Consider the following 25,537-nt stretch of genomic DNA (forward strand, 5'->3'; position numbering starts at 1 on the left):
ACTAGACCCATGAGTTTGTAAGTCATTCCTGGTGCATTTCTGGTTAATTTAGTGTTATTTTTATTCCTGTTATTTGTGTAGTAATCTTTACCTAGTGGCAGTACATTATGCTCTGACTTGGCTACTAGGATTTTGCAAGAATATATACACACTTGGACAAAATTATTGGAACCCTTCTTGTAAAATAAGAAAACCCACAATGGTCACTGAAATAACTTGAAACTGCCAGAAGTAATTTTCAATTTAAATTTACTGAATATCAAGTAATGAAAATTACACGTTGCTTTTGAATTATGGTTCAACAGAAAAAAAGAAACTAATGAAAATGGCTTGGACAAAAATGATGGTACACCTAGAAAAGATTGAAAATAATTTGACTACAGGGACATGGTAATCTAAGATGTGTCCTGTAATAAGTATCACCGGCGTCTACAAACTTGTAATCAGTCAGTCTACCTATTTATGGGGGGAAAAAGTAGTCATTGTGCTGTTTGGTATCATGGTGTGTGCCACACTGTACAAAGAAAGCTAAGAAGAGAGCTGTGTCAGGAGATTTGAAAGAAAATTAGACACACGTTAAAGGAAAAGGCTTAAAAGGCCATTTCCAAATAGCTTGATGTTCACGTTACTAAAGTTGCACATATTATTCAAAAGTTTAAGGTTTATGGGACTGAAGCCAACCTCCGTAGAGATGGTGGCAAGAGGAAAATTGATAACAAACTGAAGAGACGCATAACACAAAGAGCCCAGAACAGCTTTCAAAGAGATTAGAAGTGAATTCCAAGGCCAAGGTACATCAGTGTCCGGTTGCACAATCTGTCATTGCCTTCGTCAACGTGGACTTCATGGGAAACGACCAAGGAGGAAACCACTACTGAATCAATAATAAGCAACATAGGAATTTGCAAAACTGCATATTAACAAGCCACAAAGCTTCTTGGAGAATGTCCTTTGGACAGTTAAGATAAAACTAGAGCTTTTTGGCAAGTCACATCAGCTCTATGTTCATAGACACAAACAAAAAACATCAAGAGAAGAACACTGTACCTACTGTGAAACATGGAGGAGCATAGCTTATGATTTTGGGCAGCCTTATGGTCTCTGACACCAGGTGTTTTGAATATGTGCAGGGTACAATTAAATCTGAAGACTATACAGGACAATTCTGGAGGAAAATCTGTTAGAGGCTGGAAATACTTGAGACTGAGGTATAGGTTATCCATCTAGCAGGACAATGACCCTAAACATACTACCAGAGCTATGATGGATGGTTTATATCAAAGCATATTAATGTGTATGAATGGTAAAGTCACAGTCCAGACCTAAATCCCAGTGAGAATCTGTGACAAGACATGAAAATTGCTGTTCATCCAATATCACTGAGCTAAAGCGTGTGCGCAAAGAAAAATGGGCAAAAATTTTCGCCTCTAGAGATGTACAAAGTTGGTAGAAACATCCCCCAAAAGACTTACAACAATCATTGCAGTGAAAGGTGATCCTACACAATACTGACTCAGGGGGGCTGAATACATACACACAGCACAATTTTTAGATTTAGATTTTTAAAATATTTAGAAAACCATGATTTCCTTTACCCTGCACAAATACTTGCTACCTATAGTTGGTATTTTACATAAATCACAATTAAATACATTTACGTTTGAGGGCGTAACGTGAAAAAAATGGGGGAAGTTAAAGGGGTATGAATATTATTACTGGACATTGTATATAACTGTAGTAAGAAAGATACTACTTTTTGTTCATGCAGCATTATAGGAAAACCCCTATATATAACTAAGGCTGGACTATACATGACAAGCAGTTTTACCTATTGTGCCTCCTCATCCTCATGTCCTTATAGATTGTAAGCTTGTGAGCAGGGCCGTCACTCTTCCACTTCTCCTGTAACTGCTGAACTATGTATTACTTTGTGATGTCTTTGTGTGTACCTCCCCACTTAATTGTAAATTGCCGCGGAATATCGTGGCAGTATATAAATAAAATATACATGTGTATTTTTATTTGCACCATTAATTTCATAGCACTTTACAGATGTGATTATCAGTCACCATTAGGGCTCACAATCTAAATTCCTTGTATGTGTTTGGATTGTGGGCGAAAACTGAAGCATCCAGAGGAAACCCACACAAACATGGGGAGAACATACAAACTCCTTGCAGATGGTGTCCTTGGTGGGATTTGAACCCAGGACCTCAGCGCTGCTAGACTGCACTGCTAACCACTGAGCCACCGTGTATATTCTGCTACATGGAAACTGTCAGCAAGTTGTTGACAGATCTGTTGTCCCCATATCTATGTCTAATGCGTAATGGTGAATTTATCTGAACTGGCTTTTGGGTCATATACTACACTGTGGGTAGAACTATTAGCCTTTTTTTTTTAATGATGATCATTAAAGAGGTTGTCCACTACTTAACCACTGGATGCCTATCCTTAGGATAGAAGAAGAATAGATTGGAGAAGAAAATCGGGTATGCAGTTCCTTTGATGTCCTGATGGAGAGAGATGTCTCTAAGGCTAGTTTCACACTTGCGTTGTGCGGCATCCGTCGCATTGTGTTGTATAACGGATGTAACGGATGTGTTGCATATAGTGGCACAACTGATGCGACGGATCCTGCAAAACAACGCAATTCGTTGTAGCTTTTTTTCAGTGATTTACTCAACTGAGCATGCTCAGTTATGTAAAGATGGATCCATCACAGGAATCCGTCAAATGACGGATTCCGCCACCATAGGCTTCCATTATAAAAACAACGGACGCCGACGGAATCCAGCACATTGCGTTTTTTTGACGCTTTGGGAAGCGCAGAAAAACGCTACATGCTGCGTTCTTTCCGCCCGGCGAATGCAACGCAGCGTCGGCCGGCGGATATCGCGCACAGCCATCCGTCGCAATGTGTCGTCAATACAAATCTATGGGAAACGGCACACATCCATTAACGGATTGTGCTGTTTCCCAAAGCGGCGGATTGTGACGGCTGCCAAATGACGCAAGTGTGAAACTAGCCAAAAATGCGTCGACCTGTCTAAAGAACAAAGGAATTAAATTAACATCGGATTCCATAGTGACAGCGCGGCATATACCTGATTTCTTCTTTAATCTATTTTACGTCTACATCTCGGGGCTGCGGCTGTGACCATCTCTACACATATGTTATAGGAGTTGTGACTTTCACAACCACAATAGCTGAGTGTGCCTAATTTTTTCTCTATTATTCCATACCGGGTAAAACCCTATTGCACTTCTCTGCGCCACAGAATTATTCCTATCCTTAGGATAGGTCATCAATGTCTGACAGTCCGAGACCTGACACCTAGAATCCCCGCCGATCAGCTGTTCTCTGTGGTGGCAGCAGGAAGCCAGAAATGCTCAGTTCTGGAGCTGCTCCGTCTTCCGATAGCTGCCGTGACCGGGTACTTTCCATCTGTCTGCTGCCACCAGCATCGAGAACAGCTAATAGGCGGGGGTGCCGGGTGTCATACCCTGGTCGATCAGACAAGAATGACCTATGCTAAGAATTGCCCATCAAGGTAAAAGTAGTGGACAACTTCTTTAATTTTATTATTGAACAACTACAGAGCGGTCAGTCAATCGAAAAGGTTAATAAATATGAAAGCTGAATATTTAAGAAAAGGAAAAGTGAGGTTTTGTGTTTCTTAGGAAAATATCTATGTGCAGAATTATTGGAAAACTAGTACCGTCACTCATCTCATTATACAGTAAAAGCTTTGATAAATCTGTCTTCAGATATTTCTTGGCCTAGTCTTGACATTTCACCTGCTGTGTCTTGATCACTTGGGGTCAGTTTCAGCCTCCTTACGTCTCCCGTGTCTCTGAGCACTGAACACCTTGTAGCTCTGAGCCCCCAGGGACATTGCAGCTCTGGAATATGACGACACTAGAGCATATTTTATTTCTCAACACATTTTTGCACTCCTGCTGACTATTTATAACTAAAGTTTTATGGTTTTGTGATCAAGCTCCATCTTAGCAATTTCAATGGTTCTGCGTCAATCTATAAGACTTAAAAAATGTTGCCGTTTCAGAGTCAGTTAAATCTCTTTTTTTGACCCCTCTTGCTTGAGGACAACACAGTGCGTAATAATCCTGGACACCTTGATAAAGGGTGTTGTATCCTTAGGCCGCAGACTAACTATTACACACATACACGTCACCTCATCTACTTCATCCAATAAGCTGTCACTCTAGGCACAGGGAAGTACCATGTGAATGGCGAAAGGGAAGGGGGCCCCTGCATCTAGGGAAAGGGGAGATGGTGACCCCTGACCAAACCTACAGCTGGTCCCTGGACCCTAGAAAGGTTCCGCACCTATGCGCCGAGCCGGATACCTGACCCGGGGTATCCCTAGTACTGGACCCTAAATAGGAAATGGGTGAGATGAGCTCTTTGTCAACCCCACTAAACGCTAAAATAAGACACAAGGAGGACACTTGCGAGAAAAAGCATGAACTACTTATCCACAGATGACACAGGCAAGAGTTTAGCAAGCTTCAGCAACAACACCACAGATGAGTACAAACCCCCTGCTTGCAACCAGAGTTTGAATGAACTGAATAATATCCCCACCACAAGTTCAGGGAAGAAGGTAGTATTTAGGCACCAAGAGGATACTGATGATCAGCAGCTGGGTGGAAGGCGAGCTCCTGCTGGGTCCAAAATGGAGAGAGATGAATCCAGCAGGAAAGCAACCTAGTACAATGAATACTGACAGCAGGGACAATGGAAAGTCAGGGAGCATTTTGCGCAGCCAATTGCTGTGACCTTCTATAGCCAGAAACCACATGACTGTGTCACATGCCTAATAATTGTGCCTGGAATTTTGAGAGTATATGCCATCAATGTGCAATGAAGGAAATCCCACCACTAAGACCCAGCCGTGCAGGAGTTTAATCTCGCCATTATTATAGATGAATATATATTGAATATTTATAGCATTTGCAGTTGATATACCATTAATGTACCATATGGGAAAACCCCCAAAATTCATTAACACTCATTGCAATCATATGTTAACTACACTTTTTGATCTTCATGGTTTAATAGTTGCTTAGGAGTCCAGATCTGTCAACAGCAGCTAATGCGGTTTGTGGTTAAAAGGTAATAAAAATATTTAGTTTTTCTATGCTACACAAAAAAAAAGTGAAACCAAAAAACTTTTTGTAATCCCACAACAATCTAATAATTGTAACTTATTCAATAGACAGGTAATTGTCTTTGTACACTGAAATACCCCATTCGCTCAAAATTCCCAAATTGAGTAATTGAAAATGGATTTTAAACCAGACAACTCAATAAAGTAAAAGAAAGCAATGACAAAACATTAAAGAAATGAAATTAGGAAAATTGTGATTAGTTTGTAAAACAGCCAGAAATGAGACCATACTTAGAACAGTTCAAGGTTTAATATAAGAAAGAACATCAAGTGAAATACAGAACTCGAAGATAGTAGATGCTATAAAACATTTTTTTTGTGATCCTGTGACCACAATGAAAAAATGAATTTTCTATACATTATCTGCCGTAGTTGGTTTATGATCTCTTGTGATCAATGAAGGCCAATCCGGAAAATCAGCTAGGTTCCATAAAATATTATGACACTATAAAAAGTTACACATAAGCTCTCCTTGTATTAATTTACTGTAACCATTTGTATGTAAAAAAGAGATCTTAGGCAATTTAGCCTACTGATACTAAAGGGGGTTACAATAATGCACTGAGCCCACATGGAGGCAGAGAGACTTGAGACATATAGAAACATCATGTGGACCCGAGGAGGTCTAGGAGGTTGTACAAAGCTGTCAAATGATCTGTCTGCTCTCTTATCACGCCATTTTACCCAATAGTGATGAGCGAGCACTACCATACTCGAATGATCAATACTCGTAACAAGCAGCTGGAAGGGCAAGACCCAAACACCTAATTATAATGGAAGTCAATGGCAACTAGAGCATTTTCCAGAAGATTTAAAAAAAAAAAATAAAAAAAAAAATGCTCGAGTTCCCCATTGACTTCCATTTTACTTAGGTACTCGAGTCGCACACATACAAGCATCCAACTGCTCGTTACGAGTACTGAGCACCCGAGCATGATAGTGCTTGCTCATCACTAGTTATGAGTACTGGTGGGTGGAAAAAAGCGCAATAGGGTCTTACCCGGTATGAGGGTAGACAGACAAGACAAAGAAGCACTCACCTGGTGAGGTTGTGCCAGTCACAACCCCTTATGATAGCCTGTGAGTGCCTGGTGGTTTAGCTGCAGCCCCGGGAGAGGAATTTTGTATCACACCGGTAGAAGAGAAGACCGGGTTTATGCTGCGCTAAAAACCACTGATGCGTGTAAATTAAACGATTTCCTTTTTATTTGACAGTTCCTACGCGTTACACAGACATCCATCTCCTTCCTCAGGAAAAGAAATCATCACCAAATGTCGCAAGAACGACGGGGGCAGGTGCTATCGCGCTTGACATCGCTAGCAATTGCTAGCGATGTTGCAGCGTGTAAAGCACCCTTTGGTGAGCTCATATTGGGATATAGGAGAGGGGGGGATTTAGTTTTAGATTTCATAGACCAGGCATATTGGTATGCAGTAAGGCTGCTTTCACACATCCGGTTTTAGCAGTGCGGCTAAATCCGGATCTAAAAGCTATGCAACAGATGCGGCGAAAAAAACGCATCCTTTGCATAAGTTTTTACATTCGGCCTGTCCGTTTTTTGTCGGTTACGGCACGCTACTGAGCATGCGCAGTGCAAAAAAACGCATGCGGCGGCCGGAAGCGGTTTTTGTCGCATCGCGCCGCATCCGGCGTCCAGAGGCATGCATTGGAAAAAGCGCCGCATCGGCGGATGCGGCGCGATGCATTTTTTTTTGACGGACAAAAAAACGTGCCAGGCAACGTTCCATCTGGCCGCCACATGGGCTAAATATGCCGCATCTGGCAAAAACCGGACCAAACGCAAGGCCATGCAGCACAATCCGGCACTAATGAAAGTCTATGCGGAAAAAACGCAACCGGCAGCAAAATACAAACGGTTGCGTTTTTTCTGCAAAGAGCCGGATTGTGCTGCACAGCAAAAACCGGATGTGTGAAAGCAGCCTAAGATAATTGTTTTTATAGACATTGCCCAGTACCAGATGTAAGCTAGCTGCAGAAAAAGTACTAGAGAGGCTCATCTCTTACCAAAGTTGTTCAAAGGAACCTGTCAGTTGACCATGCTGCCCAAACCCATCGGCAGGACATAAGGGGTCTAATTCATCATTTTACACGCCTGACTGAATGAAGGGGGGTGTTACAGTAACATGAACCTATTTTGTTATATACTCACGTCACTTAATGAATTAAGCGGATCTTACAAGTGATGTGTGACTCTCTACTAAGTGATTGATTGTTCTCAGTGAGAAAAACAAAATTATAATGTTGTTATGATACCTAATAATAATAAATAAAATAGGATGTTACAAAGCAAGCTTTCGAGACATCTCAGGTCCCTTCATCAGGCATGGTATAACAAAATATCTGAAGAAACACAAATATATACACAAACAGAGCAGAGGGATGGCATAATAAAAGGGCTTTTATATAAACAAATACTAAGTTTATAGAGTGAATCCTTAAGGTATCGCCACACTAAGCGACGCTCCAGCGATCCCACCAGCAACCTCACCTGGCAGGGATCGCTGGAGCGTCGCTACACGGGTTGCTGGTGAGCTGTCAAACAGGAAGATCTCACCAGCAACCAGTGACCAGCCCCCAGCCAGCAGCGACGCGTGGAAGTGATGCTGCGCTTGGTAACTAAGGTAAATATCGGGTAAGCAACCCGATATTTACCTTGGTTACCAGCGCACACCGCTTAGCGCTGGCTCCCTGCACTCCTAGCCAGAGCACACATCGGCTTAATTACCCGATGTGTAGTCTGGCTATGTGTGCAGTGAGCAGGGAGCTGGCTTCTGCGGACACTGGTAACGAAGGTAAATATCGGGTAACCAAGGAAAGGGCTTCTTGGTTACCCGATATTTACATTGGTTACCAGCGTCCGCAGAAGCTGGCTCCCTGCTCACTGCACAGTCAGTTGTTGCTCTCTCGCTGTCACACACAGCGATGTGTGCTTCACAGCGGGAGAGCAACAACTAAAAAATGGTCCACGACATTAAGCAACAACCAGCGACCTCACAGCAGGTGCCAGGTTGTTGCTGGATGTCACACACAGCAACATCGCTAGCAACATCGCTGTTGCGTCACAAAAGTCGTGCCTCAGCAGCGATGTTGCTAGCGATGTTGCTTAGTGAGACGTGGCCTTTAATTAGCTTAGATTAGTGGTGTGAAAGTTTTATTGCCCCAATATCCATGTAGGATCAGAGGTCTGGTGCCTTCACTGTCTCTGGAGCAGACTCCTCGGATTTTGTAATGGGCCATAAATCCTCCTTACAGGTTGAGTCCTGTGTCCACAGAGTTAAACATTTTAATGAATTTGTATTCCCAGACCCTGCGATGGCTCTGTGATCTGAAGTTGCCTTTCAATATGACAACTTCTCTACTAAGTGCCATGGTCCTCAGCCAACGATTGGAGTATATTTCTGACAAAATTATACCACTAAAATAGCATAGCCACACTCCATCCCACCTATACTCTGCCTGCTTTGACAAAGCTGATCAGGATTGGCATAAAACTGCAACATTTTAAGAATTCTGACGTAAATACCTTAATGAATTGGGCCCAAAGTTTATATAATCTGGCCAGGGACTATAGGAATATTTGAGACTTGTCCAGTGCCACTCCTGGCCATCTTCACCATGCACAATTCTACGTGACTGACATGTCTCACTTTACCAGTGTGAGTACATAGGGAGATAAATATCAATCAACTAGAGCTGTGCAGGCCAGGCAAGGGCGGCACAAGACTAGTCTCTCCTCTGACTATGATCCCCGGCTGGCTCTCCAAACTGTATGGTCTCTGAAATGCCAAAGCATTTCAGAGAAGAACTTACAGTTAGGTCCAGAAATATTTGGACAGTGACACAAGTTTTGTTATTTTAGCTGTTTACAAAAACATGTTCAGAAATACAATTATATATATAATATGGGCTGAAAGTGCACACTCCCAGCTGCAATATGAGAGTTTTCACATCCAAATCAGAGAAAGGGTTTAGGAATCATAGCTCTGTAATGCATAGCCTCCTCTTTTTCAAGGGACCAAAAGTAATTGGACAAGGGACTCTAAGGGCTGCAATTAACTCTGAAGGCGTCTCCCTTGTTAACCTGTAATCAATAAAGTAGTTAAAAGGTCTGGGGTTGATTACAGGTGTGTGGTTTTGCATTTGGAAGCTGTTGCTGTGACCAGACAACATGCGGTCTAAGGAACTCTCAATTGAGGTGAAGCAGAACATCCTGAGGCTGAAAAAAAAGAAAAAATCCATCAGAGAGATAGCAGACATGCTTGGAGTAGCAAAATCAACAGTCGGGTACATTCTGAGAAAAACGGAATTGACTGGTGAGCTTTGGAACTCAAAAAGGCCTGGGCGTCCACGGATGACAACAGTGGTGGATGATCGCCGCATACTTTCTTTGGTGAAGAAGAACCCGTTCACAACATCAACTGAAGTCCAGAACACTCTCAGTAAAGTAGGTGTATCTGTCTCTAAGTCAACAGTAAAGAGAAGACTCCATGAAAGTAATTACAAAGGGTTCACATCTAGATGCAAACCATTCATCATTTCCAAAAATAGACAGGCCAGAGTTAAATTTGCTGAAAAACACCTCATGAAGCCAGCTCAGTTCTGGAAAAGTATTCTATGGACAGATGAGACAAAGATCAACCTGTACCAGAATGATGGGAAGAAAAAAGTTTGGAGAAGAAAGGGAACGGCACATGATCCAAGGCACACTACATCCTCTGTAAAACATGGTGGAGGCAACGTGATGGCATGGGCATGCATGGCTTTTAATGGCACTGGGTCACTTGTGTTTATTGATGACATAACAGCAGACAAGAGTAGCCGGATGAATTCTGAAGTGTACCGGGATATACTTTCAGCCCAGATTCAGCCAAATGCCACAAAGTTGATCAGATGGCGCTTCATAGTACAGATGGACAATGACCCCAAGCATACAGCCAAAGCTACCCAGGAGTTCATGAGTGCAAAAAAGTGGAACATTCTGCAATGGCCAAGTCAATCACCAGATCTTAACCCAATTGAGCATGCATTTCACTTGCTCAAATCCAGACTTAAGACGGAAAGACCCACAAACAAGCAAGACCTGAAGGCTGCGGCTGTAAAGGGCTGGCAAAGCATTAAGAAGGAGGAAACCCAGAGTTTGGTGATGTCCATGGGTTCCAGACTTAAGGCAGTGATTGCCTCCAAAGGATTCGCAACAAAATATTGAAAATAAAAATATTTTGTTTGGGTTTGGTTTATTTGTCCAATTACTTTTGACCTCCTAAAATGTGGAGTGTTTGTAAAGAAATGTGTACAATTCCTACAATTTCTATCAGATATTTTTGTTCAAACCTTCAAATTAAACGTTACAATCTGCACTTGAATTCTGTTGTAGAGGTTTCATTTCAAATCCAATGTGGTGGCATGCAGAGCCCAACTCGCGAAAATTGTGTCACTGTCCAAATATTTCTGGACCTAACTGTATCTAGCTACAATTGTGCATCCAGGCTATGATATCCCTGATTTGAGCAGCTTCTACCAATAGTTTAGTGAAATACAAAATCTGAAAACCTAGGATTTGTTCAGGAAAAATAACTCTATAATAAAAAATAAAGTAAAAAAAACATCATTTCTAGGCTTTGATTTTTAAGAACCAGCAGGTAGGTTGGTAGTTGGATCTACCACTCCCGCTAACATAGTATGTGGGAACCAGGAATGCCACATCAAGTTTCTGTATGAAGTCTCACCCATGGACATGCTGCCATTTTTAACCTGCGCAATTGTTTGTTAACCAGAAGATAATCACCAAAAGAGGAATCTGGCAGAAGCTTATCCCTCTCTTCCCGCGGAATAAATGTGAACAGGTTTGAGTGTGTCCATAGTCCTACTATAGATAAATTATAAACTGGGTTGGGACTCCATGGACCATCTTAGGCACAAAATGACTTTTAGATGCCAGCACACCCTGTGAGATTTCACAGGTGTACCCGCGTGAGGAACATTCCAGCAGTCATCCTTCTGAAGTGGCTTTGCTGGCGTCATCCTTGTGGCGGCTCAGCCGTTGGCGTCATTTACTCTATACTTTCAAATATAGAGAGAAGACTACTTCCTCTAGGAAGTTACTGAAGAAAGAGTATGTCACTGCTTTTAACTGCTTCAGCATTTCCAAACCATGAAGAACTTAAAAAGATTTAACAAAGGACAAAACGTGCTCAGCAATATCGTTTTGACTCACTGTGTATTATGTTTATTTTATGGGGCTTTTTTTAGATTGATCCTGGGAGAAAATCGCCTCACAAAAAGAAGCTGTGTGCCCGTGGTGTATGTGCAACTATTGTCGATTTCAAGCCAGTTTTTCAAAACTTCGAAAAAATGGGCAGAGCAGGGGCCAGATGGGAGTGCGTCGGGATGCCCCAATTTGCCTAATTTCTGATGAGCTGTAGCATTCCCTACTCCAAGAATTGCAATCCAGTACCTGAATGGAGTGAGATTTCTGGAGTGGGAGAACATTGATCTTGATGAATCGGGCCCACAAACTTTTTCTTGATGAATCGTGACCAGAATATTTTTCTTGATAAGTTGGGACGAGAGTTTTTTTCTTGATGAGTCGGGCGCAGAGTCTTTTTCTTGATAAATCGGTCCCAGGCTCTTTTTCTTGATGAATCGAGCCCAGACTCTTTTTCTTGATGAATCGGGACCAGATTTTTTTTCTTAAGGAGTAGGGATCAGAGTTTTTTTTCTTGATGAGTCGGGCGCAGAGTCTTTTTCTTGATGAATCGGGACCAGATTTTTTTTTCTTAAGGAGTAGGGATCAGAGTTTTTTTTCTTGATGAGTCGGGACCAGAGTTTTTTTCTTGATGAATCAGTCACAGACTCTTTTTCTTGATGAATAGGGCCCAGATTCTTTTTCTTGATCCCAGAGTCTTTTTGCAGCATTTACAGAGCAAGAACGGAGAGAAAACTCAGACGTTTTTGAAGAATTTTGAGATTTGGAAAGTTTCTTCTCAGTTTCCACTTGTTTGTACTCTAACAAACTGTTATAAAAAAATTTTTTGTGAGCAAAGCCTTAGAAAGTTATTCTTTGGTCTCATTAGAAACATATCCTCGTTGTGTTTTATACTTTCTCTGATTGATGACAATCAATAAAGTAAATTACTATCTATCACATGTTAAAGAGATAACTGCATATTTCAGTCATTTGCAAAGTAAATGTATTGACTATTATTTTCACAATATTGCCATTCCTCCCATTAGACTGATGAGGAAATTAAATACCTGGCTAATGTGTGCAGTATACGTATTAATAATCATACAGTACATACATCTGATTCCATCACGCAGCGATCCCATACATGCTACCCTTTCAGTAACTCAATACTCTTTATGGGCAAAGAGAAGCAAGTAACTACTTGCAATATTATGTTCAATAAAACGTAATACATAACCTCCATTCTACCTCGGCAGCTATTGATTTCTGGACACAGCGTTTAAATGACCCATATTTCATCCTGTCGATTGTGGGATCACTAGGTGTTTTGCTAGTTAAACGACATTACTATACACTGAATTTAGAATCAGTGGCAATGAAAGTCATTCATCTACTAAAAGACTGAAGATTTGACTCTATAATTAAAATTGGTACAAGAAAAGGTCCAGAGGGCACAATAATCAATGCTAAATACACTGGGCCTGACAGATCAATGTGTCTTCACTAAGGAAGGCCCTGGGAATTATAGCAGGAGGTCATCATGCGATTGAATTGTACAGGACATACGTACAGTCCTTATGTGCATATTCCAATTTTATAAAGATATACATTGTTGTTTCCCATTTTCTAAAGTCCAAATTGTGTGCCAGTTAACCTCAGACTAATAAAGCACAAAAAAAGGTTAAGGAGGCTCAAAATGCGTCAGCATATTTCTTTTTTTATTGCACTGATCTGTCCCTTGATAAAGCCGGACCTTTAGCTGGATGATTTTGTGACTGCTAGACCTTTCCATGCTTCCATGCATAGTTATTGACGTGACATCTTTCCATGTTAAGCATTGTTCACAATTAGATTAGTCATTTTCTGTCAGGTTTCTGTGGCTTTTGATCATCACAATAGCATATTATGTTGCTCTATTCAGCTCTGCAAAAAAAGAAAACAATGGATAGTCAAAATGGTCAATCTCCATCATGGATTCGGTAAAATCAGAATCTTGATTTAAGTTCCGGCGAGTGGCGGCAGCTTTCTTCTTCATAACAGCTATTGGCAATGGGTTGCTGAACTAAGTAGCACCGCTGGTGACATCGGGCATGGTGGCCTATTAATCTCAGTCTGTTGCCTTCCCTGCAGATTATGTTATTTACCCCTTGGCCCGACTCCTGTTGCTGTGCCTTGGGATTCGTTCTATCTCCTGTTTGACTCTGGCCTCATTCCCAGATAGTCCTCCCTTTTTCCCTATAGACTATTCGCCAGCTCCACACTTTGACCATTCATGACTTTGCTCCCATCTAGTTACCTAACATTTATTGACTGCTCTTCTAGAAGTGATGCTAACTGCTGCTACCACCAAATCCCTGACATTTCTATGGACTGTGAATAGTAACGTCTCAATACCTCTTTAAAGTGGTTAAGGGTGAAAAATAAAGCTATTTGTTAGACTTTGTACCCTGTTGATTTATAGAATGCCCTACTCCAGCATTAGAAGAATTTTACAGATCTCAAACTTCTGTTCTCATGCCCAATTATGTCCATTAAAAGCAGAACTTGGTTCCATTATGGATACACTACGTACTATCATCTCTACATACATAACTTTCTATGAAAATACAAACAAGACCGAGATCAATATCTGAGTGGCTCATTGTGGAGGCTTGGCCTCAATTCATCAAAGCGATTAGGCTTCAATGCTGGAATAAAATGCTTTGAAAAGTCGCAAAATATTTGTGCAATGCAAAATTGTGCAAATATTCCAATAACATGGGCAGGACGTGGGTGTGACGGGGCATGGAGACGCCCGCTCGTCTTATTCATGACGAGCTGCAATGAGCCTTATGTCACGAATCTGGAATAAGATTGTGGAGAGGGGCATTCTCAGAAAAGCCTCTTAACAAATAAGGCATCTCTGAATTCAGCACAATCACTCATCAAGACTGATGTGAACAACGCTGGTCAGGGCCTTTATGTCTGAGCATATGTACGGTATGCCAAAAACAAACAGCCACAGTCTCCTGAGTTCTCAACAGAGAAGGAACCAGGAAAAATATGGATCAATCTACTGTAGATAATCCGAAGGTCCAAAATGTGGTGTGAATGCAGAGGCGCTTTATTAAAGTGAAACCCAATTTCTTCAAAACAGGCACCAAATTGCAGCAGATTAACAGTAGTGTGGCAAAAAGTAGACTAGGCATTTCTCAAAAAGCGTCAAAAGAACACATGACTGTCTGAGTCAGAGTTTAAAGGGTTACTGGTGATCCAACTGTTACATGCATAAAATTATACAAGTTTTATTCAGTAGATAAAATAATGGCCATATAAAGCAGAAAAAAAGGAAGAAGTGGAAGAAGAGAAAGAGGAGGAGGAGGAAGTGGAGGAAGAGTAAGAAGAGTAAAAAGAGGAAGAAAAGGAAGAAGAGGAGGAAGAGTAAGAAGAGTAAGAAGAGCAAGAAGAGTAAGAAGAGCAAGAAGAGCAAGAAGAGCAAGAAGAGGAAGAAGAGGAAGAAGAGGAAGAGGAGGAAGAAGAGAAAGAGGAGGAGGAGGAAGTGGAGGAAGAGTAAGAAGAGTAAAAAGAGGAAGAAAAGGAAGAAGAGGAGGAAGAGTAAGAAGAGTAAGAAGAGTAAGAAGAGGAGGAGGAGAAAGAGGAAGAGGAGGGGGAAGAAAAAGAAGAACAACACTTTTTCCGGTTTTTATGTCCATTCCTTTATCTACTGAATGAAAGTTGTAGAATTTTTTGCATGAAGTGGGATCCACCAGTAACCCTTTGAACTCTTTTTGAGAAATACCTGGTCTATTTAAACCACAGGGCTCGTGGACCTTGTGGCAGCGGATATGATTCTCATACTGGTTGTGTGTCACACAACCACACAAGGTGAGCGGTTTTGCGCTCTCATTCATTTCCTTTATATTGGATAAGATCCTATTGCCCTGTCTTCACCATCGCATTGCATATCCGGAGTTCTCAGGCACAACATTTTTAAGTAGTCAATATGCAAGAGGAACAAACAATGAAAAAGAAGCAGGAAAGCCACTGCATGGCACCTGTCTGAGCACACTCTGAACAGATTTCAAACCTACATTTTTAAGTAGGTTGTCTGGATTAGAAAACCCTATAAAATCCAGTTATGGGAATCTAAAGTAATTAAAGATGAGCATCTTTAGAGTGGTTGTTCACTACTGGACAACCCCTTCTTAAGCAATTCAGGGCCTCATAGAAAATAAAAAGTCTATACTTACATCCTCTTGCAGTGGTGCCATTACAGCAACGTCACAAAACGGGGGAACAAAAATTGCAACAGGGTTTTATCCAATGATAAAGGGAATTGCTGACTTTGTGCAGTTATGTTTCACACAACATACATCAAGCTCAACGTTGTCAGCTGCTGTAGTGCCACGGGTTTAGGAAACCACTGAAAAGCTGCTAATAGAAATCTAAAAGGAATGATCCAAGATACTGGGGAAACTGGATGTGGTTTTATTATTGATGCGTTTTAAAGTAAACTGATATCTTCATCAGAACAGAACCACACACTTGATCTTGTAGTCAATGTTACGGCCATAACAACAGTGCCAACATCATTGGAACAGCACCACAGCAAGACGTGAATGTAGACGTTTTGTTACTATTATTTTCTAAGGGGCCCTGAATTGACTAAGGAGGTTTTGTCTAGTAGTGAACAATCCCTTTAAGTTCTATTAGGTCTAGTAGTGAATAATGGCGAAAAACTGCATCTGTCTCTAGAGGACTCAACATGTCTATGAGCAACACTTAGAGCTCAAATACATCATTTCTCCTGTGTTGGTGCTCCATATAAACTGAACACTTGTTACCCAATATTGCAACAGAGATCTTGTCAGCGGGGCACCATGTGATCAGTTTAACATGAGGAGATCATTCTTGCTAAAAAAAAAAATTATATATACATATATATATATACATATATATATATATATATATATATATATTTATTTTTTTTTTCCCCCAAATTCTAAAATCCCGTTAAAGTAAATAGTAAAGCCATTTACATATCTGATTCAATGCAATGAAATAAAGGAATGAATGTTTTGAAAAATTCAGTTTCACTAACTTCTTAATGGATTCTCCTCCTGCCGGGACAAGATGACAAATGAATCAGATCATAGTGATATGTCGGTCTAGGTCTCATATTGACCATCATGATGTAAAGATTCCTTTTCATTTTCAGTGAATGATGTATCATTAAACACTATCGTTTTGTACATCAATGTCTACTGACATGTCATGGGCAAATTACTAAACCTGTTCTGGACCATTTGGCTTGTTGATGAAGCAAATATACATTTATGTATTGCGTTATTATGACCATTAGCAGACGTTGTACCTCTGTAGTAAATTATTGTAAATGTACCCATCCATTCTCAGTCCGGGCCATCTCACTATACATTAGGTATTTCTAAACTACTAATATATTTCTTATACACATTTCTGCTAAGAAAGTTTGATGACCACCGTGCGGAGCTGCCGCCCGACCACCGTGCGGAGCTGCCGCCCGACCACCGTGCGGAGCTGCCGCCTGACCTACACCCCACCTATTGTCTCCTCCCCATAATCCTATAGAATGTAAGCCCGCAAGGGTAGGGCCCTCTTCCCTCTGTACTAGTCTGTCTACTGTAACTTGTATACGTATTTTGTATGTAACCCCCTTCTCATGTACAGCACCATGGAATTAATGGTGCTCTATAAATAAATAATAATAATAATAATAATAATCTATATTCATTGCAGCAGGTATATAGCCATAGGGGAATATGAGGAGAGCAACTGTGGTAGCTGCTCTGGAGACTCCACTGTCTGGTGCTTTCCTACTCTTTCCCTCTAATTCAAGCCACTAGAAAATATCAATGACTATGTAATGGTGCCAGAGGCATACCAATAATGTCAGTAGACGAGGCAACCACTATGGGGCCTGTGAATCGGGGGACCCAGTGTTAGTGCCCATACCGTCTCCCTTCCCCGTGCACCTCACCGCATGTTCATCTGCATCAGTAACTTAGATGCCGATAAAGTTGAAAGCAAAGGTGAAAGAGGGGGCAGTCCTCCTCCATCATTCTCCCGCTGTATCAGAGCTCTGACAGCTCAGCTTAGCGTCCACAAGCACGTCACTTCATCACACCCGCTGTGCCAAGCAGTGAAGAGCTTCAGAACACATGCCATGGAGACCGAAATAGGGGGAGAATGGGGAGAGGTATTTATTTTATTCAGTGAGTACATTGTTGTGTCCATAATATTATATGGAGGACTATGGGGTGTATTATACTATCTGGAAGACTACTGGGACTACATTATATAGTATAGAGGACTATGTGCGGTACATTATACTATATGGAGGACTATATGGGGCCTAGTTTGATATATGGAGGTTTATGAGGAGTGCATTATACTATATGGAGGACTATGGGGTGCATTATACTATATGGAAAGCAATGTGGAGCTCATTATACTTTATGAAAGGTTACATGAGGGCCAATATAATGCTTGGAGGGCTATTTGAGGGCCAATATACTGTATGCAAGTAATTATACAGTGTGAAGGTTTGTGAGGGGTCCACCATACTTTGCGGAGGGCTGTGTGGGGGCCATTATACTGTTTGGAGGGCTAGTAGATTCCATTATACAGTATGAAGAGGTGTGGGGGCCATTATACTCTATGTAGGCTAAATATACTACTTGCAGAGCTGTGTGGGGGCCACAGTTGGTGATCATGCTGTGTTGGGATCACCATTTTTTGTCAGGGTAGTTGAGGGGTTACAGTTGAGTCATCATATTGTTATGGAAGGTACTATGGAGAAACTCCCTGTGTGGGTACCATACAGTTTTTGTGGGGCACTTTTGTTGACATCATACTTTATAGGTGCAATCAAAGGGGAATCTAGGGGCTTCAACAGGAGGAAAAATAATTTGTAAGGACACAAATTGTGAGATATGCTCTTCAGTGACCCAGCCGCGTAATAATAATATATAGAATTCTGGTGGGAGGGAGGTGGGGGAAAAAATAGAACTTCTGCTATGGGGCCCAATGATTGCTACATAAGCCCTTGAATGTCACTATATCAGCAAGAAAAACAAAATGACAGGACCATGCTATCATATCATGATTCATTAAAGGTCCAGTCACACTAAGCAACTTACCAGCGATCCCAACAACGATAGGGATCGCTGGTAAGTTGCTAGGAGGTTGCTGGTGAGCTGTCACACTGCGACGCTCCAGCGATCCCACCAGCAACCTGACCTGGCAGGGATCGCTGGAGCGTGGCTACACGAGTTGCTGGTGAGCTCACCAGCAACCAGTGACCAGCCCCCAGTCTCCTAGTTACAGCACACATCAGGTTAATTAACCCGATGTGTGCTGCAGCTAAATGTGCACAGAGCAGGGAGCAGCGCACAATGCTTAGCGCTGGCTCCTTGCTCTCCTAGTTACAGCACACATCGGGTTAATTACCTGATGTGTGCTGCAGCTAAATGTGCACAGAGCAGGAGCCGGCACTGACAGTGAGAGCGGAGGAGGCTGGTATCAAAGGTAAATATCGGGTAACCAAGGACAGGGCTTCTTGGTTACCCGATGTTTACATTGGTTACCAGCCTCCGCAGAAGCCGGCTCCTGCTGCCTGCACATTTAGTTGTTGCTGTCTCGCTGTCACACACAGCGATCTGTGCTTCACAGCAGGACAGCAACAACTAAAAAATGGCCCAGGACATTCAGCAACAACCAACGACCTCACAGCAGGGGCCAGGTTGTTGCTGGATGTCACACACAGCAACATCGCTAGCAACGTCACAAAAGTTGTTCGTTACCAGCGATGTTGCTAGCGATGTTGCTTAGTGTGACGGGGCCTTAACTCCCACCATGATCCCATAATAGGTGACATCAGAAAAGAATATGGGAAGGCGGGAGAATAAGAGTTTAAAACAGTGCTCAAGGCTGTAAAATGGAACACTCTGAGTGAATGGAGCATGCTGGCACAGCCGGTACCATCCATTCCTTCGTAAAGACGGAGCCAAGTGCCGCTTCCTCCTGCTTGACAGACGTCTCCTTTTCCTGAAGTCACAAAGCTTAGAGGATTTCAGTCAAACAGGAGGGGGCAGCGCTGGGTGGGGAATAGAGCTGGAGTGACAGAGGCTTAAGATTTACTATAGCCAGTTGCATATCAGTATAAATGTCAATGTCTAAAAATCAGAACAGACTAGTCGTGTAAAGATATCAGTGGACTTGTCTTTGAATGAGCCAAATTAACATATAAATAGTTTGAGAAGTGAAACCCTGCTGACAGATTCCTTTTAAAGAAGGTGAGCCATCTTCACAAATGTCTAATGGCTTAAGGCCCACAAAAACACAAAATTGTCTCACACAACGGATATCAGCGGAATTGGCCAAAAATTAAAGATGTATTGGAATTTCGGTCGATCCTTTTATTCAATGGCTCTCACATAGAGAATACAGGCGTGCTTGACTGAGCCGTCCGTTCCTGTATATGAGAAGTAAGGGGAGATAGTAATTTTACTGATGCCTATTTAACTGGTATGGGTGCCTTTTCTCCCCTCTTCATATTGAAAACATATAAGCTGTGCCATTCTTGAGAAAGGCATACATTAAAGCCCCAACCTGGCAGAGGCGCCTTCCGTGCTCAGGACTGCAAGGAGAATCTATTACGTTGCGATGGATTACATCTACTTTAAGCCCAACTAGGACCAAGACGCACACCTAAATAGTAGAAAATGTGGGTCCCTGATGGCCTCTCCCCACCTGCTGCTAATAACTAACAGTTCTCTCCCTATTATGCAGGGAGAGACCCATCACTCAAGGGAAATGGATAAGAAGAAGCCGTTGGGGACCCGCCTGTCCGACTAGTCTGCAATGTACCTCAGTCCATGGCAGTTTTTAAAGTATGCTTTTCTCTGAAATGCCGCAGCGTTTCAGAGTCAAACATGCATGCCTGAGAGCATACAGGTATGGTTTGATACATCCTTCAGATGGATTGTTTGAGTTGTCAGGTTCCCTTTAAAGGGAACAAACCAGCAGGATTTTCATATATAAAATAAAGCCAGTGCTATACTGGTGCTAGGATTCTGAATGTAAGCATAGCTTTTGTTCTGAGATTGGATGTTTTATTTCAGAAATATGTGCAAGTAAAGTTCCAGCAATGCACTGCTATTTGATTGACAGGTGCAACAGGAAGGGAATAGGTGGGTCGGATCTTGCTATCTATTCCCGCCTCTGCCTGCACTGGAATTAATATCTATTATGGTGGCAGGGGGGGGGGGGAGGTCAGGCAGGCAGACAGGGGTGGGTTTAGATAGCAAAACCTGACCTACATATTCCTCTGTTGTTGCAAATAGCAGTGCATTGCTGGAACTTTACTTGCACATATTTCTGAAATAAAACATTCGATCTCTGAACAAAAGCTATGCTTATATTCAGCATCCTAGGACAGTATCGCACTGGCTTTACTATATATATGAAAATCCTGCTGGTTAGTTCCCTTTAACACTAGAAGTCCCAGAAATTTCGAGCTCCCCCCTAACGTCCCGAAAGAGGGTCAAATGACACTATACAATAAACTGAATAGAACTATCTAGAAACTAAATGGCTAAACTCAATGGAAAACAACAACAACCTCCTGTGGTGCGACAGTAATGGCCTTAATTACACAACAAAAGACGGTGATTATAAGATGTTAGCTAAAATCCTTCAGGTCATTTGACCCGTCTCTGGGTTCCAAAGGTAGAATTGTTAAATGACCCCTCTCTGGGACTTCTAGTGTTAAGGCGTGATCTTTGATAAATATGGAGTGGTGAAGTTGAAGTAAATACACTAAAGATTTGGCACAAGTTATACAATTTTTAACAAAATGTCTTCCAGTGTTTCTCAATGGTCCTGCAAAAAGTTCTCTTTACTCAAACTACATAAAAGTACCCCGAGGCTATGTTCATATACTGTGCGGTGCCTATTAAAAATACAGGATGAGAACAGTGTGAAAATCCTGTACACGTACCATGGGTTGTGAACCTAAGCTTTAATGTAGAACATGTATAGAGCTTTGGTTAGGAATGTAATACTAATATCTAGACGATTGTTTCCACTGCAGTGTATCGCTATAAAAATAGGAACTAATGCGCCATAGCCTTTACTCTACGCGTTCTGGAAAACTTTAAAGAGAGGGAAAGATAAATGGCAGCCCTTCTGTCGCCTTTCAAATGGAAATTTCAAAAGTAATAAGGACATTGCCGCTTTCTCATCCTTCAGACTCTCAGTTTGTCAACCAAAGGGATTGTTAACTTCCAAGAGAATTTAGAAAAGGTAACAAATGGATTTACTCCCGAATCAATCTCTTCAGTGGGAAAAAAAAATGAGAATAATTTTGGCTGACCCTGATGAAAGCAACAGATGAGCTGCGAAACAGACGCCACTGAAGCTATTTTTAACGAGTCCACCTTACAAGAAGATATTGATTTATGTTTCAATAAAATCTTTGACTTGAACTTTTTAAACAGTTTAATTAAAGTTAAGAGTAATCACAGTAGGCGCGCACCCCCCCATGATAAGCCCTCTAATGTAGCTTCCTACAGACAAAACCTGGCATCTTTGATTCATGCTTACACATCTGACACCAGATAGCAAAGTTACATTAATATTCATTACTAATTATCCGGATTCCTCTTTGTAAAGAGCAAGGCTTTGACTCTGCCCTTTGCGGCTTCGTTGCTATCTACAGAGGTTTTCTTTTTTTAAACTTTAGAAAAGTTTGTCAAACTCGTACAGTATATGGTTCAGTAGGGAGGAAAGGGAGTGTATACTGGAAAAATGTTTAGTATTACGCAGTTTTCACAAGTCCAAGTATGGACTGGCATGTCAAGTCCAGCCCCTCATTAGCTGACCGGAAGGGAACAGCCTCTCGGGCACATATGGATTTTAGATGTGTATAACAAGCCTAAGGCCAGGTTCAGAGGTCCTAAGAATCTAAAGAGGGAGCCAGGCCTGAGGGAATGCTTCCGGGAATGACCTCCGGCACCACGGCAGGTAAGCCATACTTCCAGCGCTGGTTCACCGCCATCTTCACCAGCTGAGAACACAGCCGGCATTGGGTCTCCCATCTTGGGACAGGAAACCAAACTGATGCGGTGGAGAGGTACCACCCTTTAATTTCAGTGGGTTTCCTGCCCTAAGATGGGTGGACCTCTCTGTCTGGTGGTGCTGTCATGGGGGAAGAGAAAAATAAATTTTGCAAAAAGCACAGGCATTGGGCTGAGGAAGACTTGGGTAAAGCTTATCATTAATGTTAAGCGACTACGTAACTATTCATACTCGCTATGCTGTTAGCGAGTACTGTCCGCTACTCGCAAACTCGTTACGAGTAGCGGGCGCAATGTAAATCAAATGGGAAATGCTCGCTAAGTAGCGAGTAACCCGAAAGCCGCACTTTTCGTGCGAGTGGCAAATAGTACAACTTTCAGGTTACTCGCTACTTAGCGAGTATTTCCCATTGACTTACATTGCGCCCGCTACTCGCAACGAATATACGAGTAGCAGACAGTACTCGCTAACAGCATAGCAAGTACAAATAGTTAACTACTCGCTCAACACTAGTTATTGTCCTGAGAACATTCATGCATGTGTTGGGCGGCCAAGAATAAAGAATGGGATCTAAACATGTTCCCAGAGCAACTTCTCCCAATCTTACAGGAGCAATTTGGTGATGAACATTGGTTTTTCCGGCATGATGGAGACCAAGTCACCAGGCAAAAGTGATAACTAAGTCGCTCATTTAACAAAACATTGAAATTTTGGGTTCATGGCCAGGAATCTCCCCAGATTTCAGTCCCACTGAGAACAAAAACATTGATATTTTGGGTTTATGGCTAGGAAACCTCCCAGATTTCCGTTCCACTAAGAACCTGTGCTCAATCCTCAAAGTGGGTGAACTAACAAAAACACAGAAGTTGTGATAAACCCTAAGCACTGATAGAGAAGAATGGGTCATCAGTGAGGATTTGGCCCAGAAAGCGGATATCCAGCATGCGGTTTTGAATTGCAAACATCTTCATAAATGATTGACAACACTGTATATAATGAGTCTTTACATAAACTTGATGCTTTGTAGATAAAAATGTGCAAAACATATGACATTCTTATAATTGTACTTCAGTAAACATAGAAACAGCCAACTAATAGATATAAAAACATTGAAGAAACAAACTTTGTGAAAATCAAAAGTTGTGAAAGTAAGAAAATAATTGGCCATAACTGAGTCATCAGTTTTTACATTTCAGTTCGCGACTTCATCAACCACATGCTCAAAATATGATGCCTTGCGAAAGTATTCATCCTCCAAAGGATCGCTTATCTCTACTTTTTACCTATTTTGTTACATTACAACCTGTGTTTAAATATTTTTGTACTCCAACTAACTAGTTGAGGAAGTGAAGGGAGAAAAATATAGGCAAAATAAAATGTATGAGATAAAATAAATTCACATTGCCATGTGCATATGTATTCACCCCTTTTGGTATGAAGCCCATAAAAATTTCTGGTGCAAGCGATTACCTTCATAAGTCACATGTTTAGTGACAGGAAGCCCACCTTTGTGCAATCTAAGTGTCCCAGGATCTGTCAGTATATACACACCTTTTCTGAAAGGCCGCAGAGGCTGCAACACCATTAAGCAAGAGGCACCACTAACCAAACAACACCATGAAGACCAAGGAGATCTCCAAACAAGGCAGGGTTGGGTTCTAAAAAAGTATCTCAATCTCTCATGAGCCCCAGAGCACCATCAAATCCATGATCATCAAATGGAAAGAACATGGTACCACAACAAGCCTGCCAAGTGAGAGCCACCCACCAAAACTCTCAACCCATGGAAGGAGGGCATTAGGCAGAGAGGCAGCACAGAGACCAACAGGGAGCTAAAGAGTTTCCAACAGAGACTGGAGTATCTGTCCATATGACCACTATAAGCCATACACTCCATAGCACTGGCCTTTATGGAAGAAGTCCAGAAAAAAGCCTTTACATACTGCCAAAAACTGGAAGGCTTGTTTTGATTTTGCCAAATGATAGGTGGGAGACTCCCCAAATGTATGTAGGAAGGTATTGTGGTCAGATGAGACCAAAATTGAGCTTTTTGGCCACCAAAGTAAACACCAAACCAACACAACTCTTCAGCCCAAGAACACCATCCAGACAGTAAAACATGATGGTGGCAACATCCAGCTGTTGGGATGTTTTTCAGTAGCAGAGCCAGGGAAAATGGTCTGAGTTAAGGGGAAGATGGAGATTGCGAAATACAGGGAAATTCTTGAGCAAAACCTGTTTCAGTCTCAGTGATTTGAGACTGGGACGGAGGTTCACCTTCCAACAAGACAATGACCAAAATTATACTGCTAAAGCAACACTTGAGTGATTTAAGAGGAAATGGAGAGACCTAGTCAATCTAATTTGAGAATCTGTGGTCAGACTTTAAGATTTCTGTTCACCAGAGGAAACCATCCAACTTGAAGGAGCAGGAGCAGTTTTGCCTTGAGGAACGGGAAGATGTGGAAAGCTCACAGAGACTTATCCAAAGCGACTTACAGCTGTAATTGCCGCAAAAGGAGGCTCTACAAAGTACGGACTTCAGGGGGTGAATAGTTATGCACACTGAAGTTTTTAATATTTTTGTGCAATTTATTGTTTGCGTTACAATAAAAAGAAAACCAGAATATTACTTTCCTAAAACGTATTGACCAAAACTGAAAAATGCAATTCCTAGGTCAGGCCAGCAAAGGAGGAGAACAGCAGACAAGAGGTACACACTCCACTAAGTTAGCTAAGCCTGACAAAGGTCTGACCATTGTCAGCCAGCTAAATAGCCAAATAATTATCCTAGGCAGGCAACACAAGGAGGAAACCCAGCAGACCTGGCCAGATTGGGCTGCTGGGCGGTCACTCACAATACCGGCAGTCCAACTCGCCCCTGATTCAATAGGATGGCTGAGCTATCATTCATTGTGTCCCTATCAGGTGCATGTAATCAAGACCTGCAGTGCTAGGACTTAAACCTACAATATCTGGATAGAGATATATGTATATATCAGAAAAGATATGAAATATCAAAATGAAACC

The 25,537-nt window shown here is 41.8% G+C and overlaps 1 protein-coding gene across 3 annotated transcripts in view; it reads right to left on the bottom strand.

Moving 5' to 3' along the window:
- Positions 1-25,537, bottom strand: part of SNX29 (sorting nexin 29) — a 584,130-nt gene that overhangs the window by 76,608 nt on the left and 481,985 nt on the right. Inside the window, exon 21 of one of the 3 annotated variants that reach the window (XM_075317955.1) lies at positions 12,497-13,330. The exons of the other annotated variants lie outside the window; for them this stretch is intronic. Coding sequence (XP_075174070.1) covers positions 13,321-13,330 — 10 coding nt within the window. The 3' untranslated portion in view covers positions 12,497-13,320. Of the gene's footprint in view, positions 1-12,496; positions 13,331-25,537 lie in introns of those variants that run through there. 3 annotated transcript variants of the gene reach the window in all.

The sequence above is a fragment of the Anomaloglossus baeobatrachus genome, chromosome 7, assembly GCF_048569485.1.
Source record: "Anomaloglossus baeobatrachus isolate aAnoBae1 chromosome 7, aAnoBae1.hap1, whole genome shotgun sequence".
In the NCBI taxonomy this organism is placed as follows: domain Eukaryota; kingdom Metazoa; phylum Chordata; class Amphibia; order Anura; family Aromobatidae; genus Anomaloglossus; species Anomaloglossus baeobatrachus.